General features: G+C 44.9%; 1 protein-coding gene across 1 annotated transcript in view; it reads left to right on the top strand.

Annotated features, from left to right (window-relative positions):
• The window catches only part of LOC147623598 (zinc finger CCCH domain-containing protein ZFN-like), a 52,629-nt gene that overhangs the window by 4,653 nt on the left and 24,074 nt on the right, over positions 1 to 23,902 (top strand). Inside the window, exon 5 of the mRNA XM_086820168.1 lies at positions 14,885 to 15,190. Within this exon, the coding sequence (XP_086676294.1) occupies positions 14,885 to 15,190 (306 nt within the window). The remainder of the gene's footprint in view (positions 1 to 14,884; positions 15,191 to 23,902) is intronic.

Genomic DNA, 23,902 nt, shown 5'->3' with positions numbered 1-23,902 from the left:
CGAAGTTACAGTTCAGTTTTGCCTGTCATGTCCAGACAGATGGCCAAATTGAGAGCATGAACAAGACTCTGATCATGAAGTTACAGTTCAGTACTGCCTGTCATGTCCAGACAGATGGCCATATTGTGCAGTATTATTGTTAAGAGCATCAAACTCTTTGGTGCAAGAAAGCAAAAGACCCGCTCATGACATGGAGTAGATAACATGGGTGTAGTCACGAACTTCATCTCTAAGGGAGAAGAACACCATAGAAGCTTGGGCATAAGAGCTCCAAGAAAAGTAAAGTCAAATGATCAAAAGGTTACAATGTCCATAAGCCCTATGTGTAATATAGCCCAAGGTCCCTAAAAAGTACACATGTAAATGACCCTAAGCCCAAGTGCCTAGGCCCCATCCCCCATGTGCATGTGCAACCAAATCTACTTCATTACATTTGGGAAGAGTTCTTCCCAGTGGTGGAGCATGCCATCAATGATACAATGCAGGCATTGACCAAGAAGACTCCCTTTGAGGTGGTATATGGCCTTCCGGTTATTAACCCGATGACCCTAGCTCTTGACATTTCCACAGGGAACTATTGTGGAGACCAGGTGGTTTTGGATTGGACCACCTTTTATGACAAGTTTCGGAAGAAATATGGAAGGCGCACACAAAGCAAGTCCGCAAGGCTGCATAGTCACATGAAAACGCGTTTCTGGAGTGAGAAACCCCGAAATCCCGAAACGCAAGAAACGTTTCGAAATGTTTCAGAAACTCCTAATTTTTTTGGTTTCTCAAAAAAAAAAAAGTTTCTCAAAATGTTAAAAGTTCCTATTGTTTGGAATTTTAGCAATGCAAAATTATATAGAAAAAAAACCGAAACCTTGGCGTTTCTTAGCCAAAGGCTGAAACTTTTTGCCCCGAAACCCCAAAAACCCCGAAACATCAAAAACCCCGAAACGTTTCTGGTGACTATGCAAGGCTGTCAAATATTATCAGGATAGTATCTTCAAAGAAGGAGATTGACTTTATTTGAACATCATGAAGTAGAGGCTCAAAACAGTTCATGGAAGTTGTTTCCAAACTAGCTCCAAGGAAGAAAGGCCTGTGCTGTTGCTGTTCATGGGCGACACTCCCCCACTAGATTGTGCTCACCCATTGGGCCCTTAACAATTCCTGGGTTAGCATGATCCTTGCATGATTGTTGCGAGTGAGGGCTGACCTTCTGCAGCAGGCAAGTGGCCAAACTTGTGTGCATGCGTGCTGTAGTGCTCCTTTTTTTGTACCAACAAGTGGGAATTTTGGCTGTTATTGCCTCTGCATCCATGATGAACAACCAGAAAGAGATCAGTGAGAGAACCCAAAAAGTGCTCTTCCCAAATCTGAGCTTTATGCATTGCCAATAGCAGTCAACACACATTGGTACTAGAAAAGGAAAATTTTCAAGTTCCTTTGGATCAGATACCATAAAAGTCACTAAATGTGTTCAAATTGGGCTGAAATGGTGGGTTTGCACATGCTTAGGCTGCCAAAAACTGTGAGTAGCTACTTGCAGCGATGTGGTGTAGTGTGAGTCTCAGTGGCACTACTTGGGAACTACCCACTAGCACAACATGTGGTTTGGCACATGGTTAATGTTGGTGTTTATGTAGTGTCTTAGCAGTTCTTGCTTCATCACGAGGATGCTCCTCAGTGCCATCCACATATAGCCATACATTCTTGGCAACCAATACATGACGCATCATATAAGCCCACATAGGGTAGCTATCCCCATTGAGCTTGTCCTCTTGAGAGAGCATTCCAAAGAGGTCATTATTACAGTTGGCCATGATAACACAGCAAATCTGTCACAAGTCACCATGAGTAGGCAATGCCCAACAAAACCGTAAGAATGTGGGAGATAAATAGCAGAATAATCAATGGACTGAAAGGGAACTCCTTCACCACGAGAAATATATATGCATGTTCCAAATCTGCAAGTTTACTGCACGATGATGCCAATCTGTCAAACTGTCCACAATGGCATACATATACTGCAACAAACCACAAATGAATACATGTGTCATGAAAAACACGATCAGCTGATACCTTTAAGAGCTGCAAGTGCTCAAATCTTGCCAAAATCAAGGGTAAATTGGTCGAATGTTGCAAAAATGGGCTCAATGTCGATAGGCTCTAATTTTTAGGCAGCCAATTAGACCAAATCTAAACTGGATTTGCACTTGTAAATTTGCCAAAGCAATTGTCACCTGCATCAAATGTTGTAATGCTCCAAAAAATTGGGGGAAATGCCCCAATGCCAAGTAAATGTCCCTGTAACACTCGAAATGCCTACAAATAGTGCCAATTTCTGCAAAATAGTGCCAATTTTTGTAAAATTCCCAAATCTTTAGTGCAATTATACACCAAATCTGTTGAAATCAATGCCCAATGTGTGTCAATGTTGCAATTGCAAGCTCAATGGTGAAAAGCCCCAAAAATAATTTAGGTAATGCCCAGCAAAATCGTAAGAATGTGGGAGATAAATAGCAGGATAATCAATGGACTGAAAGGGAACTCCTTCACCATGAGAAATACATATGCATGTCCCAAATCTGTAAGTTTACTGCACGATGATGCAAATCTGTCAAAGTGTCCGCAATGGCATACATATACTGCAGCACAAACCACAAATGTATACATGTGCCGTGAAAAACACGATCAGTTGACACCTTTAAGAGCTACAAGTGCTCAAATCTTGGAAAAATCAAAGGTAACTTTATTGAATGTTGCAAAAATGGGCTCAATGTAGAAAAGCCCTAATGTTTAGGCAGCCAATTAGACCAAATCAAAACTGGATCTGCACCTGTAAATTTGCCAAAGCAATTGTCACTTGTACCAAATGTTGTAATGCTCCAAAAAATTGGGGGAAATGCCCCAATGCCAAGTAAATGTGCGTGTAACATCCAAAATGTCTGCAAATAATGCCAATTTCTGCAAAATAGTGCCAATTTTTACAAAATCCCCAAATCTCTAGTGCAATTATGCACCAAATCTGTTGAAATCAATGCCAATGTGTGCCAATGTTGCTATTGCAGGCTCAATGGTGAAAAGCCCCAAAAATAATGCAGTTAATTTGCTAATTTTCTAGCAATTTTTGAATTTTTGAAAAAATTGCTAAAAAAGATCAGTAAGAAAATTACTGAGCTTGCATTGGGCGGCTTCAACAAGCAGAATTTTGTTCACTTTGGTACGAGGAGATCAATTACTCATTGGTTGCTTGATACATTTCACAATTGCTTTAGCAATTGGTTGCTATACACTTTGGAGAAGAGGGCTATGTGATTGGATTGATGAATTATGCCTAATTGAGCTAGGAATGAGCTGATTAAACAGGCTGTCCACTGGTTGCAGAGAAACAGAGCAATTTTAATTGAGCAATTAATCTTTGGTCTTATACAATTGGACAAATTCCTCTTACATGGAGTTGATGGACACTATTGCTAAGCTAATGAATGCCTGGTTGCTCAATTTGGACAAATATTGAAGAAACTAGAGCCAAATTACTACTGGTTTTTCTGGTTTTTTCCAAAACAGAGAAAGGGGTTTTCAAAAATTGATATGTACACATGTCAGATGGTGTTGATACTCTACATTGAGGTTGTTTAGGTGTCAATACAAGTTGTCCATACTTGATTGCACCACTACGTTGTGATTTGGAGCCGTGAAAGCGCATCAAAATGTCTTCGAAGGTGGCTGGCCTAAACAAGTTGCAGGCTCTTTAGCAGGAGGTTCTTCATGCTGGGAAGGAGATATCTTTAGAGGACATGGCCATCACTTTATTGTCTCATTTGCCCTCTCAGTACTCAGCATTTTACTCCTCTTTGATCACCAGTGGTAGGCTCAGCACCATCACTTGGGAGGAGCTTGTGCCTATGGTCTTGGACTAGGAAGAGCGTTTTACGAACCCTCCCCACAGGGCGGAGGTTCTGCGGCCTTGATTAGCCAGCGGTCAAAAGGCCGTAACAACAACAACAATAAGGGCAAAGGGAAGCCTTTCATCGGAGAAGTTTTTTGAGAAGAAGCCCGACTCAGACCGTGACAAATTGAAGGTCGAATGGACCTGTAATAGCGATTGTGGCGAGAAAGGCCACTATTGGAGAAAATGTCCTAAGCGGTGTATTGCGAAGAGTGCTGATTCTTCAGCTTCAGCTGCAAAGACTCCAGCCTTTGTGCACTTGGAGATTTTGGACACAGATGCTTCATCTTCTTCGAGCGGGGAGGCAGTTGGTTTCACCGCTAGGGATACTCGGGAGTGGATTCTCGATAGTGGTGCCTCCAGGCACATGACTCCTTTCCAAGTGTTTTTACAGGATCTTAAACGGCAGTCAGGTCGCATTTTCATTGGTGACAATTCCACTATACCGATTCACAGTGAGGGTAGGAAGGAGATCATTCCTGATGGCAAAGGGGGGAAGTATTCCTCTTGTGTTCTTTATGTCCCCGCGCTTGGTTTTCATCTATTGTCAGTGCATGAGGTTTGCAAGATTGGCTTTCGGGTGGAGTTTGAGGAGCATTCTGATGCTCTACGGGACAGAGAAATAGGCCAGGTTGTATGGGAAGGCGCCACTTGAATGTGGATGCGATGCGGCGGGCTTTTCGGGACCTATTGGTGGATGGCTTGCTAGATGTTGGTAGTAGATATGGACGCTGTAGTTCTTGCATTCGTGGTCAGCAACACAGGGAATCTTTTCCGAAGCAGGCTTCTAGGCGGGCTTTGAAACCTTTGGAGTTGGTACACACTGACTTATGTGGACCTATGCAGACACCATCCTTGGGACGTTCTTTGTACTTTATGTTGCTTCTTGATGATTGTAGCAGATTCACATGGGTTTATTTCCTTTCCTAGAAGGACCAAGCTTTTGCTTGGTTCAAGGAGTGGCATGTTATGGTGGAGAAGGAGTTTGGATTGCAGATAAAGACTCTTCGGGCTGACAAAGGAGGAGAGTTCTCTTCCAATGCGTTTGTGTTGTTTTGTGCGGAGCATGGCATCAAGAGGGAGGTGGCCAATACAGGTTCACCTTCAGAGAATGGAGTGGTTGAGCGAAAGAACCGGACTGTGGTGGAGATGGCGAGGACGATGTTGGATCATCGTGATCTTCCTCGTCCACTTTAGGGAGAGGTTGTGGCTATGCCTGTCCATATCCTTAACCGATCTTCGACGACTTCAATACCAAAGATGACTCCATTTGAGCCTTATTTTGGCAGGAAACCAGATGTCTTCCATTTCCGTGTGTTTGGGAGTGATGCCTATATTCACATTCCAAAGGGAAGCTTGACTCGAAGTCCCAGAAGCTTGTATTTGTGGGATATAATTCTCTTTCCAAAGGCTACAGGTTGTATGACCCTGAGTGGAACGAGATTGTTGTTAGCAGAGATGTTGTCTTTGATGAGCATGTTCTAGCTTCCACTGTTGATGAGCTGCCACTTCTTGGAGACCCAGATGAGTCTGAGGATGATTCCCAGTCTATTGTTCTAGCTAGATAGCCTTGGTCAGTTGTGGAGGTTGAGCCCGTAGCTGGAGATGAGCCCTAGCAGCAAAACAGGAGGCTCCGTGATCTGTTTAAGTATCGAGGTGGTTGTTAGACACCCTTCAGGAGTCAGGTGTTACGGAGCTTCCCTTCAAGTGGACCATAGAGGACAGACCTCGAAGATCGCACAGAGTTCGTGACAAAAGCCATTCAGCCGAGCTCTTACAGGTAAACTATGCTTTGATGTCTCGTATCATGCGGAACAAAGAGCCCACTTCCGTGAAGGAAGATCTTTCTCAGGAGATTTGGAGGAAAGCCATGCAAGTGGAACTGGATGCCATAGAGAAGAATAAAACTTGGGAGTTGGTTTCTAGGCCGTCAAAACAGTCGGTCGTTGGTGTCAAGTGGGTCTTTAAGACCAAGTATACATCTGATGGGTCGGTGGACAAGCACAAAGCCAGATTTGTGGCTAAAGGTTATGCTCAGCGGCCTGGCATCTACAATGAGGATACCTTTGCATTGATAGCGAGGATGACCACGATTCAGACCGTTCTTGCCCTTGCCTCTTCTCAACGGTGGCTCGTATATCAGATGGATGTAAAATCTATGTTCCTTAATAGTGACTTGGAGGAGATGTATGTTGAGCAGCCTCCAGGCTTTGAGGTTCTAGGATCAAAGGGGATGGTTTATAGGTTGCGGAAGGCCTTGTATGGTCTTAAGCAGGCTCCAAGGGTTTGGAATCAAAAGATTGATTCCTTCTTTCTACGGATAGGATTTCAGAGATTAGTTGCAGATCCTAACTTGTATCTCTTTCGGAAACGCGGTTTGGTCACGTTGATTATCCTTTATGTGGATGATCTCATTCTCACTGGCGATCATGTGGAGCACGTAGCAGTGACGAAGGTTGCCTTGTCAAAGGAGTTTGAGATGACCGACTTAGGCTTACTCCACTTCTTCTTGGGATTGGAGATTTGGCAGACCCAGAGGGGTTGCTTTGTCTCTCCGTAGCGATATGTTCATTAGTTTCTTGAGGCCTTTGGGATGGAGAACTGCAAGCCTATCACTTCACCGATGGACTCGAACACTAAGCTTACAATGAATGATCCTTGTGAGCTGGTTGATGCCTTTCTGTATCGGAAGCTTGTTGGTTCATTGATTTGGTTGTTGAACACCAGATTGGACTTGAGCTTTCCTGTGGGGCTGTTGAGCTCGTTTATGCAGATGCCTTTGAAGACTCATTGGGATGCAGGATTGCGGATCTTGCGGTATCTGTAGGTACGAAGGATCTTGGACTCTTCTATGACACTAGAGGGGGAACGACGGATGGAGTCCGACTCCAAGGTTGGAGTGACTCAGATTGGGGAGGAGATCTAGACACGAGGAGATCTACATCAAGCTATGGTTTTACCCTCTGCTTAGGAGCTATTTCATGGAGCAGCAAGAGGCAGCCAACTATTGCCTTGTCGTCTAGAGAGGCAGAGTACCGGGCTGCTTGTGGTGCTGTGTGGTTGCGGAGGTTGCTTGGCAAGAATGGGTTGCCACAGATGGAGCCCATTGTCATCTAGTGCGATAACCAGAGCTGTATCGCTGTTGCTCAGAACCCGGTCTTCCATGCCCAGACCAAGCACATAGAGATACAATATCACTTTGTTTGTGAGAAGATTTTGGCTGGTGATAACTTGCTTGTTTATTGTTCGACAGAGGACAATGCGGCAGATCTCTTCAAGAAGTCTCTACCTCAGGCTATGCTCCGGTAGCACTCTAGCTCACTGGGGTTGGTTCCACATCCAGGAGCTGAGAGGGGGTGTTAGCACTCATCTCCTGTCCCTACATTACACACTAGGGCCTCTGTTGTGGGTGTGCCCGCCCAGTTAGGTGTATCTCCGTTTTTTCCTATTTTTCCATATATATTTTCCCCTATTTCTGTGGTCTTGGGGCTATAGTGTGCCGGCTGACTGATTTCAGACTTGGTCGACTAGATTATGTCCTGGCCGACCTGCATTTCCTGGTCGATTTGCTGATTTTCTTGGTCGTGAGCAGTTGGGGCTGCTGTTAGCCTGTTTTGGGCTGGCCGACTAGCAGCCTAGGGCCATATATATAGATGGCCTTGCCCCCACACCTTTTGTATTGTGTGTATCGGATCTACTGTATATAGCAAAGTTTACACAAGTTCTCTCTCTCTCTCTCTCTCTCTCTCTCTCTCTGTGTGTGTGTTTTCAGAGCCCTGCCATCCCTCCCCCACCCCTGCATTTTCAGCCCCCGAAGTGGAATGTAATCACATGGATGTATCTGATTAGTCCTATAGGTCAGATGTGGCCTCTAAAGGACGTTTCTTTCTTCTCTCTCTCTCTCTCTCTCTCTCTCTCTCTCTCTCTCTCTCTCTCTCTCTCTCTCTCTCTCTCTCTCTCTCTCTCTCTGTGTTCGCCATTGCTCGCCCCTGCTCGCCCGCCCTCTCTCCCGCCTCTCTCCATGTTCGCTGTTCGCCCTCGCTCGCTGCCCTCTCTTTGTTTCGCTTCCGCCGTTCCCTGTTCGCTGTTCGCCCTTGCTCGTGCTCTCGCCTCTCTCCCTCTGTTCGCTTCCGCCGCCCTCGCTCTCTCTCTCTCTCTCTCTCTCTCTCTCTCTCTCCCTCTCTTCGCTGTTTGCCCGCCTCTCTCCTGCCTGGGCTGGCCCGTCCCTCTGCCTCCCTCTTCCCACCCACCCTTCCTTAGGCCCCCAAGGCAGCAACAGAACTGCTGTTTCGCGCTGCGCGCAGATGTCATGGATTAATTTCGAGTCCATTGGTTGTGGGAAGTACTGCAAAAAGTCTTGGCCAAGACCGGAGTTAAAGAGGAGCTCGTGAAGGTGGAGGACAAGCTCAGCACAATTATCAAAGAAAACAAGAAGATGGTCGACTCTTCCGTTACCGCAATCATAAACCGCCTCTCCAAACTCAAGAAGGGATTTGACAAAATCCAAGAGCTCGAAGAGAGAACATCCAAGCAAGAGGTTGAGATTTCAGCCTTAAAGGAGGAACTAGTGGAGGCCAAATTGCATGCTAAAAGTCAAGCGGTTGAAATCTCAGCCCTCAAAAAGGAGTTGGAGCCACTTCACAAGGCAAGCTTGAGGATGGAAAATTTCAGCCCTCCTTTATTGAAGAGCTGAATACTATCAAGGAACAAATGAGGATCATTCGAGAGGAGGAGGAGCAACATAAAGAGAAGACATCTTCATGGGTGGAGGTGATCACAGAGACACAAAAGAAGATGGACGAGGCGGAGAAATGGATCGAGGTCGCCAAGAAAGGGAAAGGTAAAGAATCGCCAGCCATGACATTTGGGAGTTCTCCAGGGATGGTGACATCATTCTCCTGGGGGACTTCAATCCAAGACTGCCCATAACCAGACAGTATTTTATGATACCTCAGAGGAGATGTTGAGGGAGCTTGATGTTAGGGATATGGGCCTATCTAGACTCTCACAGGATGAGGAACATACAATGTATGGGCGGTATTTGATAGACATGGGGACTGCACATGGATTGGCCATCCTAAATGGCCTTCAGAGATTCCCGACAGTGGGGGGTTTCACTAGCTTTCCACATTGGCATGGTGCTAGTACAGTGGACTATGTCCCCCCATTGGTAGTAGAGGCACTCACTCGATCAGTCTCCTTTATACATAGCACTTGGGTTCTCCCTAGAGACAGATATGCTTGCTTAGCCCTGGAGTCTTCACGACAGTTGGCATCACAGGGAGACGGATCATGTTGGTATGCACAGATCACAGCTTGGTTCCAACTGCATGGCTTTAGTATGGACAGGCTACCTCCATTTCAGTACTCCTTGGATGCACCCTCCCTCTCTCTCACACGGGCAGAGATTACCAGACTTATCAGGCAGGACTTGACTCAGCTGGACACTAGGAGGACATGGATACAGCCGACACACGAGCTTGGTACGAAGATGGCTTTCTATAGAGATCATCGTCTCCAGCTCACGGAGGATGGGTTTGTGATTAGACCCAGCTACATGGATACTCATCTTTCTCATGGGGTACAGTGTGCTATTGGTCAGATGCACACATCCTCACACCAGCTAGAGATTGAGACTGGCAGATTCAGAGGAATACCAGCTGAGGCTAGGATTTGTCAGTTGTGCCAGATGGAGCCAGAGACAGAGTTACATTACATATGTCACTGTCTAGTATATTATGAGATACGAGGCCGTTTTCACTGCCTGTTCAGAGAGGGTTTCGGACCACTTTCCAGAGTCATGAGATACCAGGATCAGAGATGCCTCGGATTATACTTGCTGGAGTTGTGTAGACATAGAGAGGGTCTCTTGAGAGGGAGGGGATCATAGAGGGAGAGACACCTACAGAGGCAGATTACAGACTTCTTTCGACCAGAGATTGAGCAGTCAGGCCAGCAGGCATTGCAGCTAGCCCCAAAGTATAGCCGCACCAGAGGTACACTGATTGATCGGGCTATAGAGCTGGGGTGGTCCAGGCGCCCCAAGATGAGAGGCCCATCCCGACACCGGCGGAGACTACAACAGAGGATCGGGACCATACTAGCACGGCATGGGAGACGTCCAGTCAGAGTACTCACCATGGAGGACATTGAGGATATCCGCCATCGACCGATGAGAGACATCTTTGGATAGTGATGTATATGATGCTTACCTTTGTTACTGGAGTTTTCCTTCCCAGATGTTATCCATTAGGAGCTCCTAGTACCTTACTTTTCCTCATAGTTGTTTCAGTTTCAGTTAGTTGTTTAGTTGTTTTAGCTTTTCTTACACAGACATTGTATCAGATCCACCAATTGTTGTAACCTTTTTGGTCTCATAGGTCATTTTGGCCTTTTGAGGACGTTAATATATCATTTCATTTCATTTCATTTTATTTTGGCATGGAAGATGTTTTAGGAGAGACAGCTTGGTACTCCGATTACTGCACCTGAGGCATGGCATACTTATGCTAGAGAGCTATATGATGCACCAGGACAGCGCCCCACCCCCTCTCCACTGGGAGCTAGACCGGCTAGCAGCACCTTTTTTACTATGCGGATGGTGTCAGATGCGATAGACAGGTTACAGAATGGAAATGCACAGGATCATGATGGGCTAGTTGGAGAGCACTTCTCATATGCACGAGACACTTTGGCTCCGCTCATCGTACATGTGTTTAATCGTGCTATTTGTGAGGGTTTCCCGACAAGCTGGACAGAGCATATCATTGTACCACTCTTTAAGAGTGGGGACCCCATGGTACCAGGCAACGACAGGACGATCATGATTGGTCATTACTTGGCCAAATTATATGGCTCTATATTGGAGTCAGAGCTGAGCCGATGGGCAGAGGCATGGTCATCGAGCACATGGACAGGCTGGCTTCAGGAGAGGATTTACTACCTTGGATCACATACTGACACTTCGGGCACTTATTGAAGAGGGCAGGGTACAGAAGAGAAGGATATACTCCTGCTTTGTGGACTTCCGCAAAGCCTTCGATTCTGTACCACGTGCTAGGCTTATGCACAGATTGCCTGACATTGAGGTACCCGAGGATACGCAGTGGGGGATATATGCTTTGTATGAGTCTGTGACAGGCAGAGTCCGAGCTCCAGGCGGACTATCTGTAGGGTGACCAGCACGATAGGGGTGAAGCAGGGATGCCCGCTATCGCCCACCCTCTTTGGAGTGTACATTGATGCGGTCTCTGATTATGTAGACAAATTGGGAGGCCCAGGGGCATGCCTGGTAGGGGTGTTGATACCCATCTTGTTATATGTTGATGATATTGTTCTAATCTCAGACTCTCCGGAGGGATTACAGAGACACCTGGATGCATTACAGGCTTTCTGTGGGGATAGAGATCTGACAGTGAACCTTGGGAAAACCAAGGTTATGGTGTTTAACACCACACAGGCATGGGTGACGAGATCAGAGCCTTAGTTCACTTTTCGAGGGGAGCCGGTAGAGTACGTCAGGTCATATGTCTACTTGGGAGTTACTTTCACAGGACCGCGTTTCTCCCTGAAGGAGACAACAGCAGCTAGATTAGCTCGAGGGCATGCAGCCTTGGGGGCACTTGAGAGGCAGTGTGCACATACAGTTTCAGGAGCCATGCACCAAATTGTGGCTATTTGATACGCTTGTCACACCGACCCTCCTGTACGGAGCTCCAATTTGGGGACCCAGTATACATCATAGATCTCAGAGAGGGACATATGAGGGATGGAGGCAAATGGAGAGACCACTGATTATGATTTGCCTGCATGATTCGGAGCAAATCATCAGTACCACATGAGATTGTTCGGGCTGAGTTGGGTGCCCCACCGGTAGTAACTGAGGCCCTATTCCAGGCAGTTACCTTTTTACAGCGGCTATGGGAGCTTCCTCAGCAGAGGTACTCCCGATTGGCATTGACCTCATCCATACAGCTGGTAGAGGATGGAGATACTCATTGTTGGTACGCTCAGATGAGATCATGGTTTGACCTACATGGTTTGCGGATAGAGGCACTACCACCCTTTCAATACAGTCTGGATTGTCCATTTTTGGATCTCACCTGCTCAGAGCAAAACCGCGTGATTAGGATGGATATCATCAGAGTGGACACAGAGAGGACATGGACTAGCCCCCTTGAGCCCTTGGGCACGAAAATGGCTCATTACAAGAGCCATTTTCTACACCTCTCACCGGATGATTTTATCACCCGCCCGGCGTACATGGATGTACACCTATCACATGGGATACGTTGTGCCATTGGACAGATCCAGACCTCATCACACCAGCTGCGGATTGAGACAGGGCGATACGTGCATTAGATCGTGGATGATCGCATTTGTCAGCTATGCTACGAGGAGGTAGAGACAGAGGAACACTACATGTGCCGATGTACAGTCTATTATGAGATCCGAGGGAGATATCACTGCCTCTTCCGAGAGGGTTTTGGGCCGTTACGCAAGGTCATGGAGTTTGAGGATTAGAGATGCCTGGGATTGTTTCTACTTGAGCTCAGGAGACACAGAGAGACCCTCTTGGCAGACAGGAGGCCGAGCCATGATGTACCTAGATAGAGGACCCTGACAGATTTCTTCGGCACCAGCACCAGCACCAGCACCAACACCAGCAACCCAGCCCACACACCTCCTGATACCTCCTCCATTGGGCCATCAAGGCACCGACCACATTCCCAGGAGTCACCACTGATAGAGCAGTTATCTTATGTCGTGCCCGTCGGCCACGCCCACCACACCATGGCATCCTCACCATCGCCAGATCAGAGCCATTATTACTTGGCATCGGAGGCGCCTACCTCGCTTCTACGACCTCTCCATTCTAGACAGCCCCATGGCGGAGATACTTGATCTAAGGAGAGGGCAACACTTCAACTGATCAGCATACATGGATCTACCTGATATACATTTTTCAGCATTTTCCAATATTTTCTACTCAGTATCATCTCGGAGTCTTACAGGTCTGTTCTTATAACTGGAGGACAATCAGTTTATTGTACTTTTTAGTCTCATTTAGTTGTTCTCTTTGATGAGACACCAACTTCAGATGTACTCTCAGTTTTTGTCTCATAGGCCACTATGGCCTCTTAGAGACGTTAATATATCATTTCATTTCATCTCTCTCTCTCTCTCTCTCTCTCTCTCTCTCTCTCTATTCTGCGTTTTGCTCTCTACAGCAATTGTCTTTCATTTTTGCTGTGCATTCTGACAGGCCCTTCAGTGGGTAATTCGGGACCCCATCTGGTGTTGTCTCTACTACATCTCTTTCAGATTCATGTATGCTGTTTTAAAGGATTGCTAAAGACTCACTAAACTCAGGTTTAAAGAAAGGCTTCGTTGTTTCACATGGACCTAGCTCGGCGCATGCTAGAGACTAGGTTGGCATCATTTTCTTACAAGTGTATGCATGCTACAATATCTTGTATACATTTTCGAAGCAAACAAACAACCAACAGCACCCTAGGGATTAGTTCAAACATTAGATCTCTACTATTGGGCACTGATGACGTTAGTGGGGAATCGGAGATGTCATAGTATCTAGTCCATACTATGCATGATGGAGTTGATGTGTTATCGTCTTGTGGATGACTACCACGAGGTTATAAATTGCACTTTCTTATAAGGTGAATTTGGGCATGCTCCTGGATTCATCTAGGTATATCTTTATGCTATATTAGCGGACATGCAAATTTCACATCGTGAAGTTTTCGTCCAAGTTGCAGCCAGTTGATATTGTGTTAATTCTTTCCATCTTTAGTGGTGCATATGCCCTATCAACTACCTTTTTGTTGCAATAATTCTTTCTATTTGTTATTGGGCACTGATGACGTTTGTGGGGATGTCGTAGTTTCTAGTCCATACTATGCATGATGGAGTTGATGGTTTATTGTCTTGTGGATGACTACCATGAGGTTATAAATTGCACTTTCTTATAAGGTGAATTTGGGCATGTTCCTGGATTCATATATATATATATATATATATATATATATATATATATATATATATATATGTATATGTATATGTATATGTACATATGTATGTATGTATGTATGTATGTACATATACATATACATATACATATACATATACATATATATATATATATATATATATATATATATATATATATATATATATATATATATATATATATATATATATATATATATATATATATATATATATATATATATATATATATATATATATATATATATATATATATATATATATATGATCCCTTAGGCATAGGAATTTTGTTAGGGCAGGTTTTTCCTTGCATAGTGCTTATTCGCATCAAATAGGATCTACAATGAGGCCATAATTATCATGTGGCAAGACAATGCTTAACTGATTAAATGATGAGATACATCAAGCTTTTGATTGGGCTGAAGCACTAGTTAACCACTCAGAAGTGTGCGCCCGATGTAGTGGTGTGCGAACCCTAATCCTTAGTGATCTCTCAACAGCCCTGTCCCTTCATAGATGAGGGCTCACAATGGTGTCTCTCCTACAACTACCTCAGGATACATGCATCTGAGGTGTGACACAAAAGTCTAGAGCACATCTAAAGGCAACAAGAACTTAAGAGAAGGATTGGCACCTGAAACGACAAAAAATTGTGAATGGCACAAGTTTTTGGAATATTTATATCTGCTGTTTATGAAAAGATTATATGCTTCCGTTCATGTATATGTATGTTCAGGTGTCTATGTGTGCATTTTGCCATGATTCAAAAAAATGTTACATAACAGTTGGCATCCTTTGTGTTGGACATGGTTATGATGAGATTTTTCATCTTGGTCACAGCCATGAGCCATGAGCCATGAGCCATTGCAACCAGCAGAGTTCCTTGAAGAGGCTAACTAGTCATGCCGTTTGGTTGTGCAGGGTGAAAAAGATTGTGCGTACTATATGCAAACTGGGTCATGTAAATTTGGAGCAACATGTAAATTTAACCATCCCCAACCTGCAGCAGTTAGGGCTCCAGTTGCAATGTCGGGATCTTCAATGTATGCTTCGAATGGTTCTCCAGCAACACCTTCACCACAACCATTTCCCACAGGAATGCCATCATGGTCGATAACCAGAGCACCGTATATGCCAAGATCTCGTTTCCAAAGTCCCTCCACTTTCGCTCCTTTGATTGTACCACCCCAAAACCTACTTTCTGTGCCTGGGTGGAGCACATATCAAGTAAGCATCACAGCCAATACTGCAAGGTGTAAGGGATTATCACAAAATTGTCTTGCCTTTGGTTTTAGCTTTGGGCTTCACTCTTTGCACATCATAGTGTGATATTGCATATGTAATTGTTCGCATTTGGCTAGTGTTTTCAAATGACTATTCTTATGAAAACATTTGTAACGAGCACTTGTATTAATGATAACATGCAACACCCTTGTATTGATGGCTGTTTTATGCTGTGAAATCAGGCACCACTTAGCCAATTTAGTTTGTAGTATAAAACATGTGAATTTGGAAATTGTGATGTGAAGTGGAACCACATGGTCAAGCATAAAGGTTGCAGTTTTTTTAAGTCTTGAGCTACCTAACAGCCTCCAGGTAGGTCTTGAATATGGGCTTCTACAGTCCATCAAGACTTTGGGGATGGGTGCAAGACTGTGCCTGAGATTAAGTTTAGCAGTACAGCCAGCTGGTGCTCCGTCCTCCGCTCTGAGCTTCCTTCTCTGTAGAGAACTACAGGGTCTTCTCAAAGGAATGTACTTCCGGCAGGATAACTTGCCAGTGGTTTTCTTCTAGTAGTATTGGGGGCTCATGCAGGATGAGCTTAGGTCCACCTTCAATGAGATCATGGAAACTGGAGGGTGAACGGGAAGAGTCTCAACATTGGCGATCCATCATCCTCCTATGCATCACATATAAGACCTCCCATCTATTAAGAAAAGAGCGGTTAGCCTTTCCACCATCCATTGCTCCCATCTATTGAGAAAAGATCCATTCAAAATGAAAAGATTTATGGAACCCACACACTCACACAGGCCCATTACTCATGAGAAAATTGAATTTTTGAGTACTCAAATAATATGAAAAATCACATCAAAATTGGAGAAATTGTGCTGTTAAATTCTCTAAACATGTAGTAGAAGCTAAATAGATTCCCATATGATGATTAGACCTGATGATTAGCTCCCAAACAAGTAAATAAATGAAAATACTAGAGAGAGAAAATAGACAACAATTTGCCCCAAATTGACTCTAATCACTTGCTAATTATTGGGCACATAATATAGTGATTTCTCAGCTTAATCACACCCCAAATCTCAGTTAAACACTCTCCTATGGCTGCAAATTTCCCACGCTTGCTTCTTCCTCTCTCTGGCCTTATTTTTCTCATACTTTGCTATTTTGCACACTACTTTGGCGGGCTTCTATGCATGATTTGTTGACCACCTAAATCTCCTTATTTTACTCTGTAAATGCACTCTAAGGTTTCCCACATACTCCATGACAAATATTTTAATTATTCTCTACTCTATACTTGCCCGCAGGCTCCCGGGCATGACACTTGACAACTTTCGTAACACTATCTGGCCAACTGGACAACACATGAATTTGCTTCTGCTTTCTCATCACTCCCTCTCAGAAAATAATTCATGTCTTCATCTCCAAGTTCACATCTGAATCTCTTATGTTTCTCCTTGCTCAATGCTTTTGTCATAAGATCTGCAATCTGATCATGTGTATAACATTCAAAACACATCAATTGGCTTCTCAACCTCAAATCCCAAACTATCAAGTAATGTCAGCATCCACGAAACTTCACATGCAGCCTGAATTAACGCCTTGTACTTAGCTTCTGTACTGCTTAAAGCCACTGTTGGTTGTTTCTTAGAAAGCCAAGAAACAAATGCATTTCCCAAAGAACATGCTATTCAAGTAACACTTCTTCTAGTGTTCGGGATCTTCTACCCAATCCGAATCACTGTATACCTGTAGTCTCAGCTGCTTGTCCCTTTCATAAAACAAACCATGATTCACTGTAGCTTTCACATCTCATGATTCTCTTCACTGCATCATAATGAGGTTTTCTAGGCTCTTGCATGACCAACTACACCAACACTATATGCAATATCGGGTCTGGTGATAGTTAGATAAATAAGCTTGCCCACTAGCATGCGATAAAAAGTGACATCTGCAAACAAATCTCTGGACTCTGCTCTTAGCTTTTGTTTTTGTTGGTGGCTATTGGCTTGCAATCTTGCATGCTGAACTCTTCAAGAAAATCCAATACATATTGCCTTTGGCTTTAGCATATGCCATTATCTGTCCTCTTTTTTTTTCCCCGCCCCCCCCCTCCAAAGAAAGATCCTTCTTTTAGTTATAAAGAAAAAACCAGCCATTCGGCTGAATACAACACTGAAAAAAAGGAGTACAAATATACATATGAGATAAGGAAGGGTAGACTCCCTCCTCGGCTTGCTGCTCTATCGGAGGGAGGCTACAACTGGCAAGGTGGAGATTCTGGGCCTGTAGTGCCAAGAAACTCCACTGTACTCCCTGGATAGAAAGGGTTCGGGGGTCCAGGCACAGAGAAGAAATCCTTGCACTGCTGCTGCATGTGCTGACTTACCGGCCAAGCGCTCAAAGTGGCCGTGCAGGGTATATTTGAGAGGGAGGGGGGGGGGGGGGGGGGGCTCTATTGCGAGCTAGTGTGTGACTGTGGAGTCGGGGGCTGTATTGGAATTGCTGTCTACAGTCGTCAAAGAGATGCGTATGTGAGTGAGACTCAAAGCAAGGCTGCGTCCATCATCCTCGTAAAGTAAGCCTGTGCAACCCAAGCAACAACCCCCCATGTGATAGGACGGGTAGTTCTTGAATAGACTGAGGATGTGCTGCCAAACCTGCTGTGCCTTGGGGCATTCACACAGGCAATGTCTCTGACTCTCCTGAGGGCTGCCGCAGTGGCAGCAACTCACTGGTTTGTGTTGTTAGACATCATCCCCTACTTGCTGGCTTCCTATTTGGTGTCCTATTTTAGCCTCTAGGGCTGACCATGTTAGTCAGAGGGGCTGGTCACCCCCCACTCATATTTTACCCATATTTATTCCCCATTTTATGGTTTTGGGATTTTCCCCAGTCGTGGAGGTATTTATCCCTAGTCGGCTGCCTTCATGTAGAGGTATATATAGCCGGCATGCCTCCCTTATATTTTACTGCTTGCATTGCTTCCCTAGCTTGTCTAGCTGCAGTCCCTCACTTACGAGGTTCTCCCCTCTTGCTCGGGACATGTATTCCTTTTGATGATGATATTGAGAGCAGGTTCTTACCTGTGTTTCCTCTCCATCTTTCTCTCTCTCTCTCTCCCTCCTGTGTTTCCACTTTCCCTTCTTCTGCTGCACATTCTATCATGGTATCAGAGCGCCGGTGATTTTCAGCGTTGGATGCTCCCTCCTATACCTCTTCATATCTGCGTTTTTTCTGCCCCTGGACAGACCTGCGTTTTCGCGTTTTCAGCAAGGGCAGCAGCACATAGGTTGCTGCGTTTTTCTTCAGGTGGCCGTCTACAGCAGTTTTCAGCAATTCTCAGCGCTCATACCCCCCTTAGTGCTGGTCGCATGTTTTGTACAGGCCAGTAGCAGCATATTTGCTGCGTTTTTTTCTTCTACAGGTTTCTGATGCTGATTTGCTGATCTGAGGCTTGGGTGTACCTATTTCTTCAACGTTTCCATATTCAGCCCCTTATACCTCTGCGTTTTCAGATTTGCAGCCATGGTTGCTGCGTTTTTTCTGAACCGATCTTGCTGGTAGCTCTACCTTCAACTGGGCTTCATCTGTTGGACCCGAAGGTACCTTCTCTTCAGCGTTTTTCCTCATAGGAGGTGTGGACACTGGTTGGCCTGAATTTTCAGGTTTGCAGCCCTTGTTTGGCTGCGTTTTCTTCTCCAGTGGACACAGATCACTTGCAGAGGGGGTTTCTTGATTGGATTGTGGCTTTGGAGGCAGTTTGGTACTTGAGGAGGATTCTGAATTTCTGATTTCTGTCAGTGTTTTGCTGATTTTGGAGCATCTATACCTGTGTTTTGTTCCTGGCCTACACAGTTTCCCGGTTTCTACATGTTCCTTGCCTTCTGTTGGCGGTGGAGTGCTATTTGCTGGATAGCAGTGTTTTGGTTGCGTTTTGCTTCCCAAGGGAGTTTTCTACACTTAGCGGGGGCCTTTCTCCAGCTACTTCACTTGAGGATCAGCTTCGGGAGCTGTGTTGTATCTGTGGAGACATTCTTTTTTGACAGGAGTTTACAGTTATTTGGAGGAGAGCAGTGATCTTTTCAGAGATCCTGAGCAGAGTTTATTTTGTCTGAGCTTGTGTTCTTTGCTGTATTTGCAGAACAAGGAGGGTGTTTTGCCCTTTTGCGGTGTGATCCTTTCACATGGATCTTTTATCTGTTGCTGATTCTTGGGATTTGGTTCTACTTCTGGAACAGTCTTCTGCTATCTGTGATGCTTTTGAGGACTTTGTTGCCACTGCAGTTTATATTCTTGCTTCCCTTCCTCATTGTGAGGAGCCTACCTCTGCCTCTCTTTGTGATGCTTCTGAGGATGCCCCTCCCCCCAGCTCTGATGGCTTTTGAGGACTTTGTTGCCACTGCAGTTTATATTCCTGCTTCCCTTCCTCATTGTGAGGAGCCTACCTTTGCCTCTCTTTGTGATGCTTCTGAGGATGCCCCTCCCCCCAGCTCTGATGGCTTGTTGTTTTGGAGGATGGTTTTTTGGACCCGGTGGGATGCTTTGGATCTGTGGTTGCTAACCGTGCCTGGGGCACAGTGGTACTTCCAGAGTTTTTTGGATTTGGATCAGAATCAGGTTGGGCTTGTACCAGTCCGACGATATCATTTTTCAGAGGGGGATGTAGAGTCCTTTCATCTTGCGATGCCCTCCTCAGTGGCGTGTACTTATGTACAGCATTGGGCAACTCATGTTATGGAGTTTGAGCAGATGGACCCCATATTTTCTACAGAGTCTTTACATCTTGCGATGCCGATCTTTTCAGAGGATGCTTTTATACAGCATTTGGCTACTCTTGGTACAGAGTTGGAGCAGATTGACTCTATTTCTTTTGAGGGTTCCAGTGAGGAGCAGTTTGCTTCTCCCAGGATTGGTTATATACAGGATCTGATCTTGGTTGGTTATGAGGTTTTTCATACTTTCTCCAGGCTGGATATACGACATTCGACTTCGAGGAGTGTTCTTACACTTGGGTTTGGAACCATTATTTGGAGCAGCACGTCGCAGCCTATATGGTTGTCTTCTTCCAGAGGAACGGTGTACCTGGCAGCTTGTTCTATTGCTTTTGCCGCTGAGTTGCTGAGGAGATTGCTTGTGGAGCTTTCTTGGTACCTGTTTTTGCAGTCTTTCATCTTTGATCGAGGATGGCGTCTCTGGCTTCTTGGAGTTTGCTCAGCATCTGGTGCTGAGAGGGGGTGTTAGACATCATCCCCTACTTGCTGGCTTCCTATTTGGTGTCCTATTTTAGCCTCTAGGGCTGACCATGTTAGTCAGAGGGGCTGGTCACCCCTCACTCATATTTTACCCATATTTATTTCCCATTTTATGGTTTTGGGATTTTCCCCAGTCGTGGAGGTATTTATCCCTAGTCGGCTGCCTTCATGTAGAGGTATATATAGCCGGCATGCCTCCCTCATATTTTACTGCTTGCATTGCTTCCCTAGCTTGTCTAGCTGCAGTCCCTCACTTACGAGGTTCTCCCCTCTTGCTCGGGACATGTATTCCTTTTGATGATGATATTGAGAGCAGGTTCTTACCTGTGTTTCCTCTCCATCTTTCTCTCTCTCTCCCTCCTGTGTTTCCACTTTCCCTTCTTCCGTTGCACATTCTATCATGTGTGTGATCGCGAGCCATGTGCCCACAGCTAAGCTTCCGATGGGCAAAGAGCCAGAGAAAGAAGATCTTCTAGGGATGGGAGCTTCTCCAGAGTCTTTGCCAAATATCCTGGAGGAAGGTCACCGGAACTCCTTATGCCTGCCGATGCTGCTCCATTATTGGGGTGCCATCTGTGGCCTTGAGGAGGATCCGATGGCCGAACTGCGTAGAGTAATCAAGGAAGCCGATGGCTTCCTCCCACGCGGACCTGCTAAGGGAGGAAGGGAAGGTCATTGTGCTAATCTGCCACTGCGATGCCTTACGGAGGCCACCCTGTCTGATCCTAGGAGTGTTGATGATGCTGTCCCTTGAAAAACCAATAACGACCAGGGGTGTAAGCCCAGCGGGGTGTGCAGTGACAGACTCAACCACGTGTCCAAGAGAAAAAAATATAAAGAGAGAGAGAGGAGAGAGAAAAGGGAATGGGGATCTTGCACAGTACACCACATTGAGCGGGGAAAAGGCCCCGCCCCCTTTCAAGAATTTATTTAGGAACAATCCACGGGCATGTTGGCTAGGATCAATACAATCAATGAATACAAAACAAACAAATATGCTGATGAAGGATATCCAAGTCGATGTTGATGTTGACGCACAAGATCTCTGATGTTAAGCACACCACGGGGATGACCCACAAGTATCTCTCACCGGGCTAGTACCAGATCCAATATCCAAATCCAGTGGATCCCAAGTCCAATGAATCCAAATCCAAGTCCAAGTCCAAGTCCAAGTCCAAGTCCAAATCCCAATCCAAAATCCAAGCTCCATGTCTAAGCTCTATGTTTCATGTTCATGTCCAAGTCCGAGTTCTTCATGTCTATGCTCAAGTTCAGGCTTCCATGTCCAAGCTTCATGTTCCATGTCCAAGCTCTATGTCCATGTTCCATGTCCAAGCTCTAAATCCACTCGCTCATCCCATGAATAATCTCCACAATTCCTATAGCCTTGTTGATGATGAAAACCCTAGAGAAGCTCTTTCTGGCAAGAAAACTGATATAAAACCTGTTTTAATGGTTTTCGAGTAATAAAAACCTCAAAAAAGTAGTTTTTAGGGTTTTTTGAGCAGTTTTAGGGTTTCTGAAAATTTGTCCATACAGTCGCACGGAAAGATGGTGACGTGGAATTGTGGTTGCTGGAGGCACTTTGAAATCAGCGGGTAGCGATGAAAAACTCCATGATTTGGTTCATAGATGATGATGATGATTTGGTTCATAGATGATGGCGCGTAGGTGGGCGCTTTTTCAGGATATGTGTTTGCAGCAGCAGCCTTGGGTATTTATGGCTCGTGACTTGATTGAGTTGGAGGGATTGAAGATGGCAACACGATGAAGGGGTTCTTCTTCAACTTGATGCTCAAGAGAGGCTCATGCTTGTTTTATACTTGGGGAAGCCTTGCTTTTTGCCAAGAAGTAATGCTTTTGCTTTGCTTTTGTCTTTTTATTAAATATTATTAATAATAGTCAAAGTTCTTGATTTGTGCTTTTACAACTTTAGGGCTTGCTTTTTGGCCCTAGAGTTGCTTTTTGAGAAAGTGGCTTTTAGCTTTTTGGTCCAGCTTAGTCTCCTCTTTCCAATGGTGCCCTTGGCTCGTGGTCAACCCTGTTTGACTTTTTGCTTTTTCTTGCTTTTTGACAAGAATGGTGCTTGTGATTGCATTATTAGGGATATCTCTTGGAGAAGGTTCTTGTGTGTATTTAGAAAAACATTGGGTGTGGTCGTGTAGATCACAGTGTTCTTGAGTGAATCTCTCTCTCATATTTGAGAGTTTCACATACTTTCTTGAAGGAACAAACTAGAGAAGCTGCCAGGATCCTCTCACATGTATTGTGAAGTATGGGTTATTGTTTCTTGTCTCTCTTATCATTAAAATTTCAAGATTTGTTTGTGAAGAAAGGTGCTAGGTGTGCTGGGACACTTCAATGATTTCAATTATTATCAGGAGAGTCTCTCTCGCATCATTGAGAGATTCATATATTTTTTTGACGGTGGTTGTGCTACCACTATATAACCATTTGCCAGGAAAGTGTTGTGACCACATCACGATTCTATCCTTAGTACTGGGTCTTGAAATCACACAAGTTGCATGTCTTGGGTTTCCGTTCTCACTAATATTATCCTATCATACTTACTATGAGTGGTTTATCTTGTTACGTGTACCTGCAACATTGCAAATCACCCAAGTCAAGTCCAACTTACCCAAGGTCATCTATCACGTAGAAACCTGTGATGATGAGGATACTTTATGAATTCCTTCCATTGTAATAATCTACCCTCATAATCCATCCATATAATAAGATTATCCTTTTTAAATCACTCAGTATTATAGTATTGTGTATGTGTTGTATCTTCAATACAATTGGGGTCCGGTTAACTCAAGAAATTGGTGTTTTAAATCTTGTGAATGCACGGTTAAGAGAAGAAAGACATGCTATAGAGGATATCTGTGGTCCAAGTTTTTATAACAACGGGTCGGAGAAGCTGCTAGTAGGTGTGGAAGAGGCTTGCTGCAAACCGTCGGTCCTCCAAGCCAATGCTGAGATTGCAGAGGTGGGCCTCCGAGAAGATCCATTGAATCCTTGGTCTCTAGGGGTCTTCGTGGGTGGGTAGGCATGAGGAAATGCGGCTGATCAGGAAATCCTCTAGGGCTCCTCCCGAGGCTACAATGTACGCAGAATCAACTTGCCCAAAAGCGCTCTGCTCTAGGTCACAGGATCTATCAAGTCTAGGCCTCCTTGAGCCTGAGGTTGGAGGACAACTTCGCCCAAGTTGGGCGACCACCTCCTCCAGACCAAAGAAAGTTCCAGATCAAACATTGCACTTGTCCAATGCAAGAATGGTGGAAGGCCCAGCATGAGGTGATGTACCACATGGTAGCCAGAAGAACCTGGTTGGCTTTCTTCACTTGCCCTACATAGTGATAATCGGGTAGAGCTCCAAATCTTCGTCTGAGTGGGGTATCTACTACTTTGCTGAAATATCAATGCCCACCTGGCATCCAAGATATCG

This window comes from Cibotium barometz, chromosome 26 (assembly GCF_041138505.1).
Source record: "Cibotium barometz isolate CiBa-2024 chromosome 26, ASM4113850v1, whole genome shotgun sequence".
In the NCBI taxonomy this organism is placed as follows: Eukaryota; Viridiplantae; Streptophyta; class Polypodiopsida; order Cyatheales; family Cibotiaceae; genus Cibotium; species Cibotium barometz.
The sequence above is the reverse complement of the archived record's forward strand: the minus strand, read 5'-3'. Positions and strand labels throughout refer to the sequence as shown.